This window comes from Corvus moneduloides, chromosome 1, assembly GCF_009650955.1.
Source record: "Corvus moneduloides isolate bCorMon1 chromosome 1, bCorMon1.pri, whole genome shotgun sequence".
NCBI classification, from domain to species: Eukaryota; Metazoa; Chordata; class Aves; order Passeriformes; family Corvidae; genus Corvus; species Corvus moneduloides.
The window spans coordinates 126949170-126970232 of NC_045476.1; the positions used below are offsets into that span (position 1 = coordinate 126949170).

A 21063-nucleotide genomic window follows, 5' to 3' on the forward strand; every position below is an offset into this window, starting at 1 on the left:
TGCCAGGAAAACAAACAAACAAAAAACCCCAACAAACCAAAGGCAGAAATGAATGCCTAAGCCTATCAGTAAGGAGACTGTCTAATGTGGGCAGTCCTTCCAGAGCCTGTGCTCTGCTTGACTCACTTCTACTTTTCCTCTGCCTATTCAATCTTTTTGTATGTACGTTATAACACTTCAGTAAGAAGTGAAAATCCCCTCATGCCATAATTGCCTACGGATTAGGAAAACTGTAAAAGAGAGAAAGAAGTATGCTTTGAAAGACTGAATCGAAGGGTTCCACCTGCTTTTTAACTGTTTCGCTAGAGGCAGGAGTGCAGTCTTACTTCTGGATAGTGTTTTAAATGTCTTATCCAAAGTAAAATTTTCAGATCTACTAAATGTCAACTAGTTCATCCAGGTGTCATAAAAGATCAACTTGAATCTTGCCAGCTGCAATTTAAATCTATAATATTTTTTCCTTGTCCTTGATGTTTGAAATGCATAAAAATATTTGATTCCTTTCTTCATGTCCTAGCCTCATTCTTCTCCTTCTAACCCACTTCTAACCCAAGGCCACTTCTTTCAATCTTTTCTTTAAGAACCTATTTTCCACATCCAGACCTACATCATCCTTGTTGCTTCCCTCTGTACCCTAAGGTGTTCCTTCATGGGTAGTGGTCAAAATTACAGACTACGCTGGAACACAGTAAATGAGCATTCTGCAAGACTTAGCTGTCCAAACTTCCAGTATAATGTTCACTTTCTGACAATTTTAAGAAATTATTTGCCACTATAAACTTACTCTTCATCCAGAACTGTTATTTCCCCAATATCACTTTGTGTCATTCTTAAAAAAAACCCAAAACAGAACAAGAACACTAATTTGAGAAGAAAGAACACAGGCACCAAGTTTTAGACAGGACTTGGACTCAGGGTCATGAAGGATGCACCTTCCCATTGCTCTGACAGTTATGTTTACACAATTGTATTGGATTTAAGGCATTTTCGCCTTCAAACTCTAAGCGGCATATTAACTACAATGCAGACTTTTCAGATTCAAGGTTATAAATACTTAATTCTCCCCTGTGGCATTGTTGAAGTCATCTTAGATTTTACTGATGTCTGCTACAGGAAGCCCCTATACAATTGCTGAACTTTTCCTATCAATTAAGGACGGTGTAATTCATTAACGATGGTGTTGAAAGCAGCCAGATAAAAAAACCTGCACTTGACAAAACATCGTTTGTTCTCACACCAAACCTGTACTATAGCACAGGTACTTGGGCAGGAGCAGAGCAGAGTGGGGATGAGCTTGCACGGTAAGGTTTTTGAGCAGGCTTTGTCAACCATGTGCTCACCCGCCTGGAGTGTGCAGACAGCCTGGGCTCTGAGCTGCGGGCTCTGGCCCCAGGCACCACCCTGGACCCCGCTTACGATCTGCTGTGGAAGTACCAGCAGCAGGACCCCCCTGGAGTGCTGTGCCCAGTTCTGGGCTCCATAGTACAAGAGAGACATGGAGCTCCTGGAGCAAGTCCAGTGGAGAGCTACTGAGTTGGTTCAAGGGTCTGGAGCATCTCTTATGAGGAAAGGCTGAGGGGGCTGGGCCTGTTCAGCCTCGAGATGACTGAGAGGGGACCTCATTAACGTGTGTAAGTATCTCAGGGGAGGGTACCAAGAGGATGGATCCAGGCTCTTCGCGGCAATGCCAAGCAGCAGGACAAGAGGCAATGGACAGAAACTGATGGACAGAAGTTCTGCTGGAATATGAGGAAGAACTTTATTGTGTGGGTGACCATGCACGGGAACAGACTGCCCTCCTTAAAGATATTCCAGAACCGTCTGGATACAATCCTGTGCCATGGGCTGAGATGTCCCTGCTTGAGCAAGGAGTCTGGACCAGATGCCCCACTGTGGTCCCTTCCAACCTGACCCATTCAGTGATTCTGTGACCTAGGAGAGGACGGGCGACAGGAGCGGCCGCGGGAAGGCCGCCCGAGCGCTCCGCAGCCGCTCTGGGCAGCCAGCCTGGGTCACCTCACGGCCCCGCCGCCGGCTGCCCGCCGCTCTCACCACACTGCCCCGCCACAGCAGGTCCCGGCACACGCGCGGTGAAGCTGAGAGAATCACTTTCCATCGGCCCCTTCCCGGGCATTCCCGAGCCGCACGCGCACTGCCGGGCCGGCGGGAGCGACGCCGACTCCCTCCGCCCGCCGCCTCCCGCCGCGCGCACGCGCACTCGCGCCCGCCGCCGCAGGCCCCGCCCCCCGCGCCGCGCTGCTTGCCGCCCCACGTGACATGGAGGAGGCGGGGACGGGAAGGGAAAGGTCAGCGGCGACGCCGGCGGAGGGGGGAGCGGAAGGTCAGGGCGGCGCGGAGCGGAAGTGGGAGCCAGAGCCTCGTCCGCCATTGTGGGGAAGCGGAGCCCAGAGCAAGGGGGGGAAGCGGCGCTGCGTCCGGCCGGCCGGCTCCTTCCAGTGGGAACCCGATCGGCGGCGGCAGCGAGCCCAGGCGGCGGCGGCGACAATCAGGCGGCGGTGGGGAGGAGGCGGCGGAGGCGAGCGAGCGGCCCCGGCGTGCGGAATCACTCGAGGCCCAGGCGCAGCGGAGCGAGGGGATCGCGGCTCCCCGTGAAGAATGTCAGCCACCAGCGTCGACCAGGTACCGCGTGCGGGGCGGGGGGGCGGCCGCCCGCTCTCTCCCCTTCCCTCTTCCCGGTCCCGTCGTTACCCCCGGCGGGGGAGGGCGGTGGCGGGGCGGCCACCTGCACCTTCCCTCGCCGCCGGGGCGGCGCGGTTCGCGGCCTCCTCCTTCACTGCTTGCTTCCCTCCCCGCCGCCATGGGGAGCGGCTGTCCATCGGAGCCGGGATGGCGGGCCCCTTTCCCGGCCCGGCCGCCCCTATTTATAACCGCTGATCCGCGCCGGAGCCGCTCCGCCTCCCCGCCTGCCCGCAGGGCCCGCCGCTGCTCAGCCCCGAGCGCTGCCGGCCCGGCCCCCGCCCGCGGCCCCCTTTGTGTGTGACCTGCCCGGGAGCCGGCCCTTCCCGGCCAGGCCCCGCGGGCTCCCGGTTCTTCGCTCCGGGAGCGCCGTAGTGCCGGGCACCCCGCGGCGCCCAGCGCCGTCTCCTCCCTTGCGTACCCCAAACTCCCCCAGGCTCCTCGTTACCGCATCCTTTCTCTTCCTGCCTTTCGCTCTCCTCGCCCACCTTTTCTCCTTTCGGGCCTCTGGCTTCTTCTTTTTCCCCGGTCTCCGCTTATTACAGTAGTTCTCAGGTTTTCTCCTTGCGATGTGCAGTACTTTTTTTAACTTGGTCCTTCACGGAGCTTAGAAGTTGTTATTTTTTTACCTTTGCTAGGCCTCTGCTGGTCTTTCTCGCTGGCTGGAAGCTATTCTGTCTTGATCTCTGCTTCCTCCGTGGGCTTTTGCCACTCCCCAAAAGTTTTAGCCCTGCGGTCTCTTGCCTCCTTTTATTTTCTCTCCGTGCCTTTAATGTTTTGTTTCTTTTGTCTCTGTGCATGCTCTCCAGTTTCCTTTAAGCATTTATTTCTAGCTCAGTGATCTCTTAGCTTTTCATTGTTCTGTCTTTCATGAAGGCTGCTCCTTCCCAACTTTTTCTAGTTCTGTGTCTCTTGTTGGTCTTTGCATGCCTTTGTGTCTGGATTAGATTCATCCCAAAAGATGAGGTGGTTGGGGTTTTAAAGCTTCCAGAGATTTTTCCCGTTTTGGGAGAGGGCAGTGGCTAATCAGTGCACCTCTAGATGAAGCAGCAGTGAACAGTGTTATGGTAACTCTGAGACAAATGCACATGAAAGTAGCATGGAGGTGGTTACCTCCTAAACTTTCAAACCTCTGAATACTCAGCTCTTCAGGACTAAAAAGTATTAAGAGAGTGATGGAGCCTGGAGGCCCACTCCTGCTTAGTTGAAAGTATATGAGAAGGTGAATTAGATTTTCATGGACTAGCATTTGTTTTTCTAAGTTATTTTATCTTGCTATAGAGGAATTAAGGCTACTGTAACTTGTACTGTTGCATTGATTCTTAGTGCATGGCAGATCGCAGTGTTTTGTAATGACTAATCCTAAAAAAAAAAAAAAAAAAAAAAAAAAAAAAAAATCCTCCTTAAGGAATTATTTCCTTGTGTGAAAGCTTCATACAGACCGTATCATTTTCTCAATGTAATTGACTAGGTGAGGAATGCACAATTTGAAGTTCACCATATGATACCATTGTATATACCTTTGTATATCTAAAAAGCAAGGCATTGTATGTTATTCTCTGCTAAGTACCTGCCAGTCAATTTAAAAGATGACATATCATAATGAAATTTGGGTATTGGCAGTAATCTTAAACTACTAACTTTTTTTTTTTAACTCTATGTGTTATTTTTGTTTATTGCTTATATTTTTTCAGGCCCAGGGGCAATCAAAATTCAGTTTTTCAGCACCATTTAAGCTTCACATGCTGTTAAATCCTAGATGATTTCAATGGTTTTTAGTGAAATTCTGTCAGGTTTTGTTTTTGTAGTATTTTATAATGTTACTTTAAGTAATGCTACAACATTTTTTATAATAGCATGGCTTTAAAATAAATATTTTAAATAAATAAATATTTTAAAGTGATATTTAAGTTGAAAAGGGCAGAATTGGCAAATAAATAGAATTACACCGAAGTAAATATTCGAGGATTCTAACTGAACTTGTTTTGCTTCCCTCCCCTCTCCCCCACTTTCCTATATACAGAGACCTAAAGGACAGGGAAATAAAGGTAAGTTAATACCTCGTATTTCTGTATAAATCTGTAATACTGCTTTTATGGAGGATAATGTCTGACAGTCATAGCAAGAGGTTGTAGCCATAGGATGTCTTTTATTTCAGAGCAGGATGACAGGAAATTGTGTGCTACAGTGTTGCTTCCCAGCGTTTTTACTGTGGAACAGCAGTACATCAGTTTACAGTGTTTTAATTTTGGAAAAGATTAATGTCAGAAGTCAGACAGTTAAATAGTTATTTCTTTTTAGCTGCCTTTGTGATATGCTTGTATAATCTCTTTTTAACAGTACACCTTGGGCCTTTCTGTGCAGTGAGTAGAATCATCAGGAAGAATCTTTTGAACAGCTTCCTTAGTTTGCTAGACAGCAACCATGTGACTAGTTACTCATATCTGTGAGCCGAAAACATCACCTTCCTTATTCTCAGAATTTATATGGTCTTGCTTCATTTTAGCACTAGTACAGAATCTTTTGTCAGTGTTTGTAGGCCTTCTGCTTTTCTGCTTTTTTCATGTTTCTGTCAACATCTTAGTTTTTAAATACCATACTCAGTGGGATTTCTTTCCCACAGAAACAAGGAACTACTAACTACTTAATATTCTTCTCTCTGAAATTCTTGGCAAGTCAGTTGTAAACAGCATTTCAGATTATATCTTGCAGTATTTTGTCTGGAATTTGTTTTCTTACTAATATTCTATTTGGAATTTCTTCCCGCCTGAACAGTACACTTGTGCCCATTTAATTCCTAGCTGCTCAGCAAGCTGAGCTGTAGAATAGCATGCACACAGCTACCTCTCTGTGTTAATATGCTTATTATACTTATGCAGATAAACATTTTACTTTTTGAGCTCAGGTACTCTTTGCCCCCTTTAGTTCATTATCTGAACTAATCTAATTGTTCTCTGTGAGCTGTCATTTAATGTTATCCACAGAGTACTTATTCTGTTATTCTGTCTACGTGCAGATTATCTGCTTCTTGTTACAAATATTGCTTGTGAGGTGGCACATGGTTCCCAGATCTCACTGAATTTGGCCTGTTCTTTTTAATTTCTCTACGTTCAGAGAAAAATGAACTTGTTTACCTCCTTAGATGTTCTTAGTTTGGTCATTCTTGAATACTTGTTCTCTCGTATTCTAATAGTCCTACCCTTTTTTTCCCCCCAAAGTGCACTTCTTAACTACTTCATGTTTTTGAAATAGTTTGTGGTTATACCTTCCATGTTACCCTTAAATGAAAAGTCAGACTCATTGTAGCAAGTAGTTTGTGGCTTCACAGTCTTTGAATTATCATTTCTCAGTTTTAGTGAAGTTAATGAGATGCATCTATTAGAGAATCACACAGGTAATTTTTGAACTATACTCTATATATGTGAATTGGACTGGAAGTATTAAGCATTTCTATTTGGGTGCTATGTTGCAGTGTGTAAAAGCGCACTAGTCAGCTTTACTTTGGTTTATTTATGTTAGCATATTTTTGTGTTCCATAATTTGTCACTGCTGTGAAATACTTGAATCAAAACACATCTCTGTTTGCTATGTAAGGAAGAGATTTTTGCATTTCTGAACTTGGATTTTTTTATGGAGTACATCCTTTTAAATAATAAATACTTGCGATGTATTCTCTTGGTGAGAGTATGACCTACATGAAAACTATAGTGAAACAGAACAATTGATCTCAGTTCTGTAGTTTGGTGTAATGTCTGTTTAGTGAAACCAAGTTATGACTTAGCATTAGATTAAAGATCTAGGAGATTGTGCTACCATCTTCAGTGTAGCACAAGTAGTTGGCTTTGGGTTAGAGGCTGTTTCAAGAGGACGAATTAAGTCAGTGTCAGCAGTCCTTGCTGACCACATGTTAGCAGACAGTAATCTTTCAGTTGACATGATAGGTCTCAGCTTAGAGAAGCTTTGAGGGAAGATGTGATACTGAGATAACAGACTAATCTGTAGTTGGTTCTGTGCATAAGAGTAGTAGTGTTAAAAGAGATGGCAGAAGCTGTCCACATATCTGGTAGAGCATGTGAGAGAATGGGTGAGCAGTAAAAAGGGTGTATACATATTTCATATTGAAATGAAAAATATTAGACCTGCAAATGATATTGCTAGGTAGCTGATTTTTATTGTCTAGCAAAATGCCTTGAATGCTTTATTCTAATTGATTATAAATTGGTGTACTGTGCTGTTTCCTTCAACCACAATTTGTGGGACTGAAGTTTTAGTACGTAGAACAGTACTATCTCTTGTGTCAGATATTCATGTTGGTATTTCAGAGACTTGAATGAGTAAATCATCCTGTTGTGAAAGTTTTCTTACTCTAGTTGTCAACTACTGTACAGTTGACATAAACCATCAGAACTGACATCAATCAAATTATGTCTTACAGGGGTGTGGAGAAACAAGGCATTCCTGGAACTCCTTTTTTTTCCCCCTCTTGTTTATTGTGCCAGTGTATCAAATCTGTTGTAGGAAGGTGCTGACTTGTTTTTACACTTGTGTGTATAACAATTTTTTTGTTTTGTAGAAGGGTTAAATGTAATTATTAGGTTTAAAACAAGAAAGAAATGTTTCATGATTTTTAGTGTTTATTCTTCACATTAAGGTGTGATGACTTCTAATGAAAAAGTTATTCTTGTGCCTTTGGCCATCATTTTTTGTGAGTGGTTATTCTAAGCATAGTAGCACTTAAAAGAATATTAGCTTTAAATTCCTCTATTTGATGGGTTGCTTCTTCCCAATATCTAATTACATTGTGTGTTTTCACAGTGTTTGCAGAAACGTGGTATTTTTAGCTTTGTATTGATACAGATATTTTTAGTATCTGTAGATTAGTCTCAATTAGTATTCTTCATCACTGCCCTGTTCAGTTGGAACACTTAACATGAGATTTTGGGAATGAGGCATTCATTTGCTGTTGTTAAATGTCTGTGTGGGCTACATTATTCACTATTAACACATTATGTAAAGTTAGAATTAAAAGCTAAAGAAATATGCTTCCAGTGATGCTATTTCACTGGGAAATGTCTATATTTCAGTAGGAAAAATGTCAGTGTAGAAATATTTTGTGTCATTGACTTAAGATCTCAGTACAGAATGAATAAGAGAGAAAATACATTTACAAGAATGTTTGTTAGTTGTAATGTCAGACCAAAAATAATTCCAACTTTAGTGACCTTTAAATACCTGTGGAACAATAAACACAGCAGATGCACGTTTTATGGAGATTAGCTGTCAGTATGAGGAGGTTAATTTTGATGGGATACTGGTCTTGACATAGAGCTGTTTATTCCTTTTATTGTGGTTGCATGCTTTTAAGAAACCTGTATGCTGCTGCCCATGTTTTTCATTATAATAGCATTGCGTTGGAGGGTTGTGCTGTCGGTAGTATTTGGTTAAGCCTAAGCAGTGGACATGGCATAGACAAAATGTTTTGACGTTCATCCTGTGTGTAACTGGGCCAAATACAGAGAGGAATATAGTGTTCCAGCTCATTAATCTGTTACCATTGTGTGTAAATTCAGGATGATTCATGACCTTAACTGAAACTCTTCATTTATGGGGGAAAAGAGCCCCCAACACCTAATGTTTAATTTAAATGTGGTGTTTAATTAGAAATATTGTTCTATCCAGTTCTAAACTGCGTTTTGCTCAGCATTGCTAGTCATATTTGACTGTAGCTAGTATAGAAATGCAGTGTGCCAGTTTGTAATAACTGAAGTGTCAGGTATTCTTTTAAAACTTCAAGAAGGTATTCAAAACACAAGTTGCTTTCTTCCCAGATAATTGCTTTGGAAAAAAACCCTTCTGTGTTAAATTATGAATTTTTACCTCTTTTTACTGCTATCTGAAGTTAATAAAGTTTTCCAGGATTTTGATTATTCCTTGTGATTATATCTATTCCTTTGTCATTTCTTTCAGCTAGTTTCATTCACCGAAGTCAGTTTTGTTTTAAGGATGTTGAAGTCAAATGTGGAAAAAAAAATTCAAGCACCACTTGGCTTACGATGTGAATTTTGGGTGGCAACCCCCCTACCTGCAATGAAGCTGACTCTTAAACACAAATTTTGGCAAAGTTGAATGTTTAGTTATATGGTTGTGTATGCTTTTCAGAAGCTTTTGCTAAAAGGGGGAGACCACAGAGTTGGCTCCTAACTCAGTTTAAGTTTCAGAAAATCTGCTGTTTTGTTGTAACTTCTGCAGTCGTGGTTTTTCAGTGCACCTAACTGATCATCCTGAAACTCCCTCCCCCCCCCCGAACCTATATGAAAAGTAAAAAAAAAAAAAAGTTGCATTTGGATAACCAGTAATTTATTTTTTGAGAACAGATCTTCATCTTCAGGTTGTATAATTGCAAGTGCTGGTTTAAGTCCCTGTTCTGCTGTGCACCATGGGAAGCAGTGGAACTTAGCAGAAACTTGTGCAGTGTGGCTTTGTTTGATTAGTAGCCCGGGGGATGGTAGGATGCCCACACTTCAAGTAATTTGGGCAGCTGGAAAATTCCAGGTAGGTGTAATACCTTAGATGAAATGAAAGGTAATAGGAGACTAGGAAGAGCAGGTAGGAAGAGATTCCAGCATATAGTGGCGTATGTGTTGGGAAAGGCTTGTAATCACCCTTTGGGACTTAAGCTTTTATTTCTGTCTTGCTTTGTCACCTCAGAACTTCAGAGATGTCACTAATGCAGTACAGTTATGTAGGAAATACAGGATTAAATAGCTGAATAGTGGTGTCCTTCATGGTTGTCTTGGTGGGTAACTGCCTTTCCTCCTGGCAGGAGAAAGCTGTATGTTGCAACTTTCCCTGAACCTATTGAATATGTCTATAGATCGGGTTGGTCTGCACATTTGCACTTGGTCTGGTACTTCCAGAAATGCTGGATTTACTGCCTGTGCAAATAAGGTGTGCCTGTAGTTCGTCATCTGTCTGTAGATCTCAGGAAAGAATAGTCAGGAGTAGGCTGTTCTAGCTGCCATCTTTGCAGACCTCTCCTGAGATGTGATCCACATGATGAGTAGAATGAGCTATTTTGTTTAAATTGAAGTGGTGCTTAACAATAATATGTATTTCAATGTACAGATGATTAAGAAGTGCTACCTAGATTGAAAGTGCAGCATAGATTTTTCCAGAGAGTATTCTAATACAGATTTATTTTTAGTTTCAGTACAAAACGGTTCGATTCATCAAAAGGATGCAGTAAATGATGATGATTTTGAGCCATATCTAAGTAGTCAGACAAATCAGGTAAGTGAACATTGGTTACTACCTTGAAGTTAACTTTGATGTTCAGCTGACTTCCAGACTTAATTTTTGGATGTTTCTTAGAATTACTGACTTGCCTTAATATACATTGAAATATAATTTTATATCATATTTTGTTTCATCATATGATATCTTAGGCAGATGAAGTATTCTTAAAAATTCTGGAGAAGGTTAAAAAGCATGCTTTGATGTCTCTTGCTCTTGTGCTTCTGCTCTAGCTTCAAAAAGATGCAGTTACAAGAAACTTGAGCTAAAAATCAAACTCCAAACCCAGAACACAAACCCCAAACCCTTACATTTAAAACAAAATCATCGTTTTGGATGCAGTCGAAATCAACAGTTTTACTGGCTCTGAGAATATATTAACTGCTTGGACATGATTTCCTTTAAAGGTGGTAGAAGTAGCTCACAGCTGATGGCATAATAGATGGAAGCTTAATATTACTGCAGCTTGGTACAGCTCTTCTGCCAGGAAGTTAATGACTTGACTTTCAGAGCTGTGAATTGCCTCTGTAGCTGAAAGTTAATACCAGTTATGTTAAGTTCATAAGTTGGAGTGGTCTTGAGCGAGAGTGCAAGTTATTAAAAGACCAAGAATTTTGCTTGCCTTCACTTTTTTTTTTTTCCAATAATACAACATTAACAAGGCATCATCTAGAGATTGATAAAGTGCAATTTTTTTCTCCAAAACAACACCAGAAGCCATATGGGGGTAGTCCTTCAAATACCTCAAGAAGTAAATTCTGTGATTTCCCACGGGTCTATCTGGTGTAGTACTGATTCAATGCCCATTCTCATTAGCATGGATATGTTACCATTTTTTGTTGTTACTCCTGAAACAAACAGGTGTCCTTGCATCCATTTCACTGTAATATCTGTTGGGAGTCTTCAATTAGAAGTGAGAAATTTGACAAAACTAAGAATACCACAACTTTAAATCATAGTTGCAGTTATTTTTCTTTAGTTATGAAGGTGCAGCTATGACTTGTTTAGCGTAGCTTGTTATTTTCTTGATACTGTTGGCATGGAGGTATTTTAAACCTAGCTTAGTAGCTAAAAATGAGGATAATGTTCCAAAAAAATGGGGCCATTTAGTGCTTTGAGAAGGTCTCCTGAAGAAGTGGCCGTATCTGACAGATAGCTCACTCATTGTTCACGTTGTGTGGAATGGTGGAAGTTAAAAATACATTCATATAATGCTTAAAAATGTTTTGGATTGTATTACAGGCTTTTTTTCCCTGAGCATAATTGTCAGTATTGCTGACTTTTAAATTTTATTTTCTTGCAGAGTAACAGCTATCCACCAATGTCAGACCCATATATGCCTAGCTATTATGCTCCATCCATTGGATTTCCATACTCTTTAGGTGAAGCAGCATGGTCAACTGCAGGTGACCCTCCAATGCCATATTTGACAACTTATGGACAGATGAGCAATGGTGAACACCATTACATACCTGATGGTGTATTTAGTCAACCTGGGGCATTAGGAAACACCCCTCCGTTTCTCGGGCAGCATGGATTTAATTTTTTTCCTGGGAATGCAGACTTCTCTACATGGGGGACAAGTGGATCTCAGGGACAATCAACGCAAAGCTCTGCTTACAGCAGCAGCTATGGCTATCCACCTAGTTCTCTTGGGAGAGCCATAGCAGATGGACAGGCTGGATTTGGCAGTGATACTCTGAGCAAGGTGCCTGGGATTAGCAGCATTGAGCAAGGCATGACTGGACTGAAAATTGGTGGAGATATGACGGCTGCTGTAACAAAAACTGTAGGTTCAGCTCTGAGCAGTACAGGTATGACAAGCATAGCAGCTAACAGCGTGCCCCCAGTTAGCAGTTCAGCACCTAAACCAACCTCATGGGCTGCAATTGCAAGGAAACCTGCTAAACCTCAGCCAAAACTCAAGCCTAAAGGTAATGTGGGCATTGGGGGCCCTGCTGTACCGCCGCCACCTATAAAACACAACATGAATATTGGAACTTGGGATGACAAAGGGTCAGTGGTAAAAGCACCCCCAGCTCAACCAGTACTGCCTCCTCAGACTATAATCCAGCAGCCTCAGCCATTAATTCAACCACCACCACTGGTGCAAAGCCAACTGCCTCAACAGCAGCCTCAGCCACAGCAACCACAACAGCAACAAGGACCTCAGCAGCAGGCCCAGCCTCACCAGTTGCAGCAGCAACAGCTGCAAAACCGCTGGGTAGCTCCTCGTAATAGGGGTGTGGGCTTCAGCCAGAACAATGGAGCTGGTAGTGAGAACTTTGGTTTAGGTGTTGTATCTGTCAGCTCCTCACCTTCTGGTGTGGAAGTGCACCCAGTGCTGGAGAAACTAAAGGCCATAAACAACTACAATCCCAAAGACTTCGATTGGAATCTGAAGAATGGACGTGTGTTTATAATCAAAAGTTATTCAGAGGACGATATTCATCGCTCCATTAAGTACTCTATCTGGTGTAGTACTGAGCATGGTAATAAGCGCTTGGATGCTGCTTACCGGTCCCTGAATGGAAAAGGCCCACTCTATTTACTCTTCAGTGTGAATGGCAGTGGACACTTTTGTGGAGTGGCTGAGATGAAGTCTGTTGTGGACTACAATGCATATGCTGGTGTCTGGTCTCAGGATAAGTGGAAGGGGAAGTTTGATGTCAAATGGATCTTTGTCAAAGACGTTCCCAATAACCAACTGCGACATATTCGCTTGGAAAACAATGACAACAAACCGGTTACCAATTCGAGGGACACTCAAGAGGTACCCCTAGAAAAAGCCAAGCAAGTGCTTAAAATAATTGCTACTTTCAAGCATACCACCTCAATCTTTGATGACTTTGCACATTATGAGAAGCGTCAAGAGGAGGAGGAAGCCATGCGTAGGGTAAGCAATCAGTGTCGTTACAGTAGCTCTCTTTTTTTTTTTTTTCTGTTTTTGGAGAACTTGTTTTTCATTCATCTGGAATTTCTGTCTGCAAGTGTTGAATCAGAAAGTGGTACTTCTTACCCAAAGTATCTACTTGATATAACTCGCTCTTAATGACAAAATGTAAGTTCTTGTAACTTGTTTGTTAGTTCAGTCATGTGTTTAATCACAAAACTAAGGTAGGCCTGAATAAGCAGAAATCTGACATGTTCTACTTCTTCAGTGCAAATGAAAACTGAATTTAGTGTATTATTCATAACTGAAGTCTTCTTGCTTAGGTTTTTACAGTTTCTGATGTCATGAAAAGGACCAGAAATTTGAGAAGAAGCGTACTTTATTTAATCTAACATTTCAATTCAAATTCTGCTTTGATGAAATGTTAACAGCATGATTACTGTGAAAAGCAGGTTTTCTCCTTAATTCAATTTATTTTTTGTACAACCGTGAAACACAGAAGTGATACAGTGATGACTTGTATAGTGTTGAAATAATTTTTTGGACCTTTCTGATAGTGCATTTCCTAAAGGAAGTAATGTGTAGTTCATTTCTGCAAGGAAGAGTAAATGTGATAAATCTGTAGCGAAACTTGTAGTTTTGAAGGCGTTTCAGGAAACCGGACAAGGGAATAGCATTTAATTCCAGCAGTTTTATAGTACTTGTCTACTTTGTCTTGTGTACTGTCCCTAATCATAATGCTTGTGTTCACCATTGGCCACAATATTTACTCTTCCTGTATTTACTTTCTTTCCAGACTTGCCAATAACTGTAAATGTATGATTTGTCTCGTGGTTAGAAACATTTCAGGAGCTATTTTTACCAGTTAGATGATAAGCAACTATTCAAAAATGGGAGTTCCCATCAGGGTGGTTTGGTGCTAATAATCTCTGTCATGTCATACCACTCACTGAATAAAAACCCCCAAAAGTTTAGGGTTTATGCTAAGTAGGGGCCTTGAGACGTGTGAAGTTGAGAATTTGTTCACTTGAAGCCAACACATAAAGAGGCTGCGAAGCAGATGAAACGCTTACTTCTCTTGGGTTTCTAGTACTGTCATGGTTTCACCCTGCTTGTACGTTCCTACATGATGTGTTGCATCTCTTGTAGAACAGTGTTGGGTATACCCCAAATCAATTTTGTAGTTCTATTGCATGACACTGCAATAAATTGTCATGTTGAAAGTTTTCTAGTGTTGGGAGACTAGATGAATATCCCAGTTGGGTGTGTAATGCCTTTTAGATTCTTTTGGTAAAAAGAAAAAGGATTATGCCCTAAATGAGTATTGTTACTTTCATGGTTTCTTGATGATGGGGTGACAGACTGCTTTCTTAATGAATATTCAATGTAAGGGGCAAGCTTTGACTTTTTCGGGCTTTGGCACAACTTCATCAAGTGCAGAATCACCATCTCCCATCAAGGGAGGTGATTGTCCCACTCTACCCTGTGCTAGTGAAGCCTCCTCTCGAGTCCTGTGTGCAGTTTTCAGTGCCACAATAGAAGAAAGACATAAAGCTGTTAGAGAGCATCCAGAAGGGCCACAGAGATGTTGAAGGGTCTGGAGGGGAAGCTATGTGCGGAGAAGCTGTGGACACTTGGTTTGTTCAGCCTGGAGGAGACTGAGGGGAGACCTCATTGTGGTCTTCAGCTTCCTCACAAGGGGAAGTGGAGAGGCAGGCAGTGATTTCTTCACTCTTGTGACCAGTGACAGGTTTTTGAGGGAATGGCCTGAAGCTGTGTCAGGGAAGATGTAGATCAGAGATAAGAAAAGAGTGGGGTTGGGCACTGGAACAGGCTCCCCAGGGAAGTGGTCACAGCTCCAAGCCTGAGAGAGTTCAACAAGTATTTGGTCAGTACTCTCAGGCACATGGTGCGACTCCTGGGCTGTTCTGCACAGAACCAGGAGTTGGACTTCAGTGATCCTCATGGGCCCTTTCCAGATATTCTGATTCCGTGATTCGTTGTGATTTTGTAATGTTTCAGGAGGACTAAGGTTATAATGTTTCTCTGTAGCCTTCATGCTTCAGTATTTTCCAAAATTTTAAAGTTTCAAGATATTTCACAAATAACTGGTTTGCTTCAAAAGTATTTCCTTTTTTGGAAAAACTTAACGAGAAAGTCATAAGTCAGACATGCGTAGCAACTCAGGAAGATTGTGTTTTATTTGTGGTTTTGTTCCCTCAGTAGTAGGTAAAAGGCACAAAATGTAATGAAGAGGAGGAATGTAGATTATTGGAAGTGTATGCTAAACTTAAAATTCAAAGTACTAAGTCCAGCACTTAGTATGTCTTGCGCTAGGTAACAGTGCTGATGGGTATTTGAGCAATAAAGTAACACTGCTATTTGAATAATATCTTCAGAGAAACATACAGTATCTGTATGACTCAAGTATTGAACTCCGTGTCTCTTTGTAGGTACCTTTCCCAACACTGTTGAAAGAAAACATACTTGTCAAGATACTCGCATAGTGACCACTGGCTCTTTTACAGCATCGTACAAATTGGTTTTATGACCAATTGTGAAAAACTGCTTTAGAACTGTGTAGGTTAGTCATGAGGTTTTCTCTTTGTAGATGGATTTGAGGTATGCCTTAAGCAAATTAATATGGACTTAAAATATAGGAAGTCCAAATTAAACTAATGACATCTACTGAGAGTTTAGCATTCTCCTACGATTGAATGTTGATTTTAAATCTCTGAGATTTTTCTTTTATCACACAGTGTACAAGCAATCTGTCTTTAAATTGTAAACATACAATTGTTAACCCTTATGATTCAAGTTTGTAAATGTACAAATTAATATTGTAAGCTCTGGTTTATGGTTAATTGAGTAATTATTACCTAGTGGCAGCTAGGCTTTCATGGAGCCGTATTTAAATATGTGCACCTTCTACTGCCAGTAGAACTGTGTGGATTAAATTCGTGCTCATTTTCTTTGGCAGGTGTGGCAATCACTGTTTCCAGTGTTTTGGTCATGAAAAATACACTTATTACTCTTAATAAAATATTAAATGCATCAGGCAGCAGTAGTCGCTTCCATGTTCTTTGAAATTCAGTTAATGTTTTGCTGTTGCATAGGTGGTTACAAACTTTCGTACAGCCAGCAATCTAAATATCATAAACAGCAAATGACATAGGGATTTAATTTACTTTATAACTGTTCATCATTACAGCTAACTTATCTTAAAATAATTGGTTGTAAAAGTTTAATCTTAACAACTCAAGGGGATCAATAATTCATTTCCAATATGGCCTAGCAGTATGTTTTATTAAAATATGGCAGTATACTTCTAAAAGTGCAAGGAATAGTCTCTGATAAACGTGAAGCTTCAGTAACTTTGCCATTTCATAAAGGTTACTTAAAAATAATAATGAATAGTCTCTTTAAGCATAAATTTTAGCACTCTAGTGTCTACCACTGTTAGATGTAACCCTGGTGTGGGTAAGGTATCTCCAGCTGGGGTTGTGCAGTAATCATTCCCCTTCTCTTACATCTCAGGTTCCAGTCTCCAATTGAAACATACAAGTGCTGTGATGTTTTACCAAAGAATTAAAGAAATGAGTGATGTTTTTCATGAGTTCTGTCAGATATATATTGAAATAGTCTGGAATTCCATTTGTCCTTAGCTAACTGTTGCTTTGTGGTATAAATGTGCTGATTTGTACGCATATTATTTAAAAAGATGTTTTATTGTCTTTCAGCAGAAAGGTGTAAAATCTAAATGAAAGAAACAGAAATCTTAAAATATGCCTTTTAAGATTACATAATTACATTTTAGAAAATAAAAGGTACTGAAAATAAAGAAAAACATCTGTAATAATAGCTTTGCACCTGATCTTCAGTAAGTATATGGATGAAAATAAAATGTGACTGATTAAAAATGCAGTTGTTGACAGATTACAACTTCCTTGCCCTCAGATGGTGGTTTACTACCTGTTGTCCTAGGACTTCTTTTGGTGCTTTTTGGTGGAGAATTCTACTTTCGTAGCACACAATGGGGAAAAAAGGTCACAGTTTCATGTAATTGTAGAGCACTTTAGATGGTTTGCTTAATGCAATACTCCAGAAAAGTAATTGATTTTTTTTCATGAGGTAAGATAGAAGAATTTAGTATATATTTGTGTTTATCTAATTTGCATTTGGAATTTTCTTACTTTTCAGGAAGCCTTTAAATGACAGATAATTAAATTTTAGCTTTCTCCTCTTGTATTATATATCTTGTAATAGGAATGCTGACATAGCTAGAACTTCTTGACTCTCAAAAGGAGTAATTTTCTTTCCCCTTCATTCTCATACCAATGTAACTTTTGTTTCTCTGATAATTGGGTCATTATCAGGCTGCAGTGTTAAGCAGTGTAACTTCTTTCCTTTCTAGGACATTGCTGACATTGTGCTTGATTTGATATTTCTTAAAAATATCTTGGAGGGAGAAAACATCATTAACAGTGAACTGTAGCTGCTGCTTCTTCCTCTTTACCTCCAACCATCAATTACTATGTTACACTGTTAAAATCAGATATAGATACATTGACAGATTTTCAGTTAAGGAAAACAGGTAGTTGACAAAATTTTTTAATGCAGTTAAATTATATTTGTAGTAAACAACTTTTAAAAGTTTGTGTATTTACATCTAAAAGAGGTTCATGTAATAAACATGAAACGATCTAAAAGGTTATGTAATTAATATCTTCTGAGAAACATGTTCATATCCTGTATGCTTTTGATGAAGTTTCGAGGGACATTATTTTGCAATTTCCTTGAACTTCATATTTATCAACAAGTGTCATCTTCATAATTGAAAGTGAGAAAGTAGAAACAGGAGACACTTTTTTCCCTCCCTTTATAGTCAGTCATGAGATGAATATGTACGCCTGGTCATGGGAGAAGATGATCATTTGGAGCTGGAATAATTTTGGACATACTGATCCAGAATTCCCTTTCCCATGATGGTGTGCTTATTTGCCATGTTTTCATTTGCTTTTGCATCTTTAATCTTTGGAAAAACTTTAAAAATTACCTTCAAGCCCATATGTTACAGGCTCAGGGATTTCAAATGTGCCCATTTTCTGTGCATTTGGTAGAGTCAATTATTTCTGTTCCAAGGTACAGTTTAGAATTCATTAGAGGATAGGGATAGATGTTACATTGTGGTCTGTTAGAGTGACCATGTAAGAGTTTGAGCAGTGATGTCTGCATTTCTCTAGTGATGATGCAAGAGGGAAAGTGCAGTATTGGACTGTTGAATAAAAGAGGTGGACAGTAATTAAACTCACAGGCAGTCTTAGTTCATAGCAACACTTGTGTGGATCTTGTTGTTTGTTTGTTTGTGTGAAATCCTTAACCTGAAAATCAAGCCTATGAAGTCCTTTTTACAGAGTGGATTCAACTTCTCTTACTCTGGGAGTCGAAAGACCAATTTCTCCTGTAAAATAGGGACCCCTATTGGAAAAGCTAGGAATATCAACCAAATGGTTTACTTCTAGCATAAGAGACCAGTCATTTTTTGAGATCTAATACTTTAATGTTCCTAAATATCAAGGCAGCTACCTAAGACAAGACTTCAAACTTGATTTGAGCTGGATCTGTGACAGCTGTACCTTTTCTAAATGCTATGTCTTTTAAGTTGTGATTTTTAAAGCAAAAGAGTAATTCTGAGTCTCTTGTTCCAGAGCAAAAGCAGAATACTGAGTATACACAAATAGCTGTAAAAATTCATGAGGCACCCTTCTGCTTCCTGCTACATCTCCTCAGATTTCAGTGCTCTATTAAGAACAAATTGTCTAGAACAGTGGTGCTTTTCCTGCAGTTTGCAGGGAAGAAATATGCCTGCATATTGCAAGGAAGTCCTAACTCATGTGACTCTTCACAGCCTTGCTTCATTGATTCATACTGCAGATGGGCTAGCTAGCAGAAACTCAGTGAAGATTTCTGGAAGTGGTTTGCTGGAAAAAATGGCACTTTAAAACATACAGATCTTGCATGTCTATTAAAGGTCTTCCTGTAGATTCAGTTAAACTACGATTGTTTGTTTTACATTAAAACTGATTTGCTTAAACCTTCATATGCATCTAGCTGAAATGAAACGTTACAAAACTTTGCAGATGATAAAGTTTTTGAGCCCAGTTCTTTGGGAGTTTTTCAGAGGTTTGATAATGTAGTTAATATTGATGAGTAATTATGGTTTTGTTCTGTACCCTTGGGATTATAGTTGGTTGTAAAAAGTAAATGTAAACTTCCATGTTCACTGCATTTTCATATAAATAGGAAACCAAGATAAAGTAAGTTCATTTTTCCTCATGGTAGATTGGAATTTGAGTTACACCTATTCAAAGAGTACGAGTGGTGAGGCTTAAAGAAAAACTGTCTGAGAAGTTCTTCCTCAGTGTAAGCCCTGCAGTGAGTGTTATTTCCCTTCCAAGGCTACTATAAATTCCTTAGCAGAACAAATAAATAACATGTTCTTGTTGCCCATGAGCATCTGAGAGAAAAAAACTAACCCAGGTGTCAGAGTTATCTTTCTGCTTCTTTTGCTGGGACCGAGGTCATCACTAAATGCAATTTCTACAGATTTGGTAAGAAGTTATCTCTTGTCAGGCTTCAAAAACCAGTGTTATACTCTGAGCATTGTTAACAAATAATAATGAGGATCTGGAGGCTTGCTTTTTTTTTGTTTGGTTCTTTTATTTAGTATGTGTTTTTTAGTTTGTTAGTGTTTGTTTTGGGTTTTTTGGTAGTTTTATTTTTTGGTTTTTTTTCTTTTTAATGAACTTGCTGAAATGGCTGTCTTGTAGATAATTAAAGTCTGATATTTCAGTGTATAATGATGTACAGCACTGAAGCAAAGCACTTCTGCTTGTAGTTAGAATTGGCTGATCCATCACGGAAAGTATCCGCCTGGGAAAACAAGACTGGAAGGGCTTTTCTGGCTCATGGAGTTGAAGCTTGGTTTCTGCAGAGCCTTTGCTTCTTGTGTGTTACCATATGGTATCTTGAAGTAGTTGGGTTTCTTTCTCCACCTCTGCCTTCTGAATTGGTGTACTCTGTGGAGTTTCAGATGTGGATTAAGTTCTTACTGCCTTTATCATTACCATAATCAAATAATGTGGTCTGTCCATGTTGTACTAACAGTGCATGTGTTTGCTCAAATTTAAATTTATTTACCTTTTTACTATAATTTGTTCACATTTTTTCCTATAGTAGGAAAATGTACTTACAAGTATGTTTCAGTGACTGAAATAAGTAAAATGCCATCAAAACTAGTAGGAAGAATAAATAAATTAGAAGTCTAGGTCTTCTGGCTTGTGCAGAGTTTCTTAATATTTATGTGCTTGAGAGCCTTATATACTGTCTGTTGTTCAACTGATCTGCAGCAGCAGAGTCTCAGATGAGTATTAATTCATAAAGCTTACTGGGAGAAGGAGCTACTCTGAAGGTGTAAAACCTTATTTGACTTTGTATGTTAACTTTGATTTTTAATTTGTGCCTTGTGGTTTTCATGTTGGGTTAAGAAATAGAAGAAAATTAGTGTTTAGGAAGGGGATGGCATCTGCACAGGAAAAATTTCTAGGGTCAAGTAAGACTTCTAGAGACCCTTTTCATCTGTTCCTTCCCTCTGTTCTTCCCAGAATTCCCAGGAGTGCTTCTCAGAGAAATGTATTTAAATATATTTATCTGTTTCTAAGGTAGTTTCTGTGTTGAGGAGATGTCCCTCTTGGGAGTTCAAGAGTGAGAAGTTAAAAAGGACCAATATTTCACACAACTTTAAAGTTTCAGTAATCTAGTTTACATTAACAGCCAGAGATATAAATGGAGTAAACGATTTCTGGCATTTTTCAGTTTTCCAGTAATCTGTTTTTCATTGTGGTTCTTGAGCACTAAGGTCAATGCTTATGCTGTCCTAGCTGTAATGGTACACTGGGGCGAAATAAATTGCAGATTATGGCTGATGCCATTAGTAAATGAGATTTCATGAACTTTGCTGTGGCTTCTTTTCACCACCTCTAGAGCTGCCTGCTCTGCCTCTGCCAGGTGTTTCTGCCCACGCAGCACAGTTGGCAGAGCAGATGAGTGCCCGCGCCTCACTTCACAGAATGCAGTCTGACATGTTAGCTTACATTGCAGATGAGCAGGGCTTTTAAGTT

At 40.2% G+C, this 21063-nt stretch overlaps 1 protein-coding gene across 1 annotated transcript in view; it reads left to right on the forward strand.

Annotated features, from left to right (window-relative positions):
* Positions 1–2271: 2271 nt before the first annotated feature.
* Positions 2272–21063, forward strand: part of YTHDF3 (YTH N6-methyladenosine RNA binding protein 3) — a 29172-nt gene continuing 10380 nt past the window's right edge. The window contains exons 1-4 of the mRNA XM_032126479.1: positions 2272–2640; positions 4721–4745; positions 9902–9987; positions 11294–12886. Of these exons, the coding sequence (XP_031982370.1) occupies positions 2617–2640; positions 4721–4745; positions 9902–9987; positions 11294–12886 (1728 nt within the window). The 5' untranslated portion in view covers positions 2272–2616. The remainder of the gene's footprint in view (positions 2641–4720; positions 4746–9901; positions 9988–11293; positions 12887–21063) is intronic.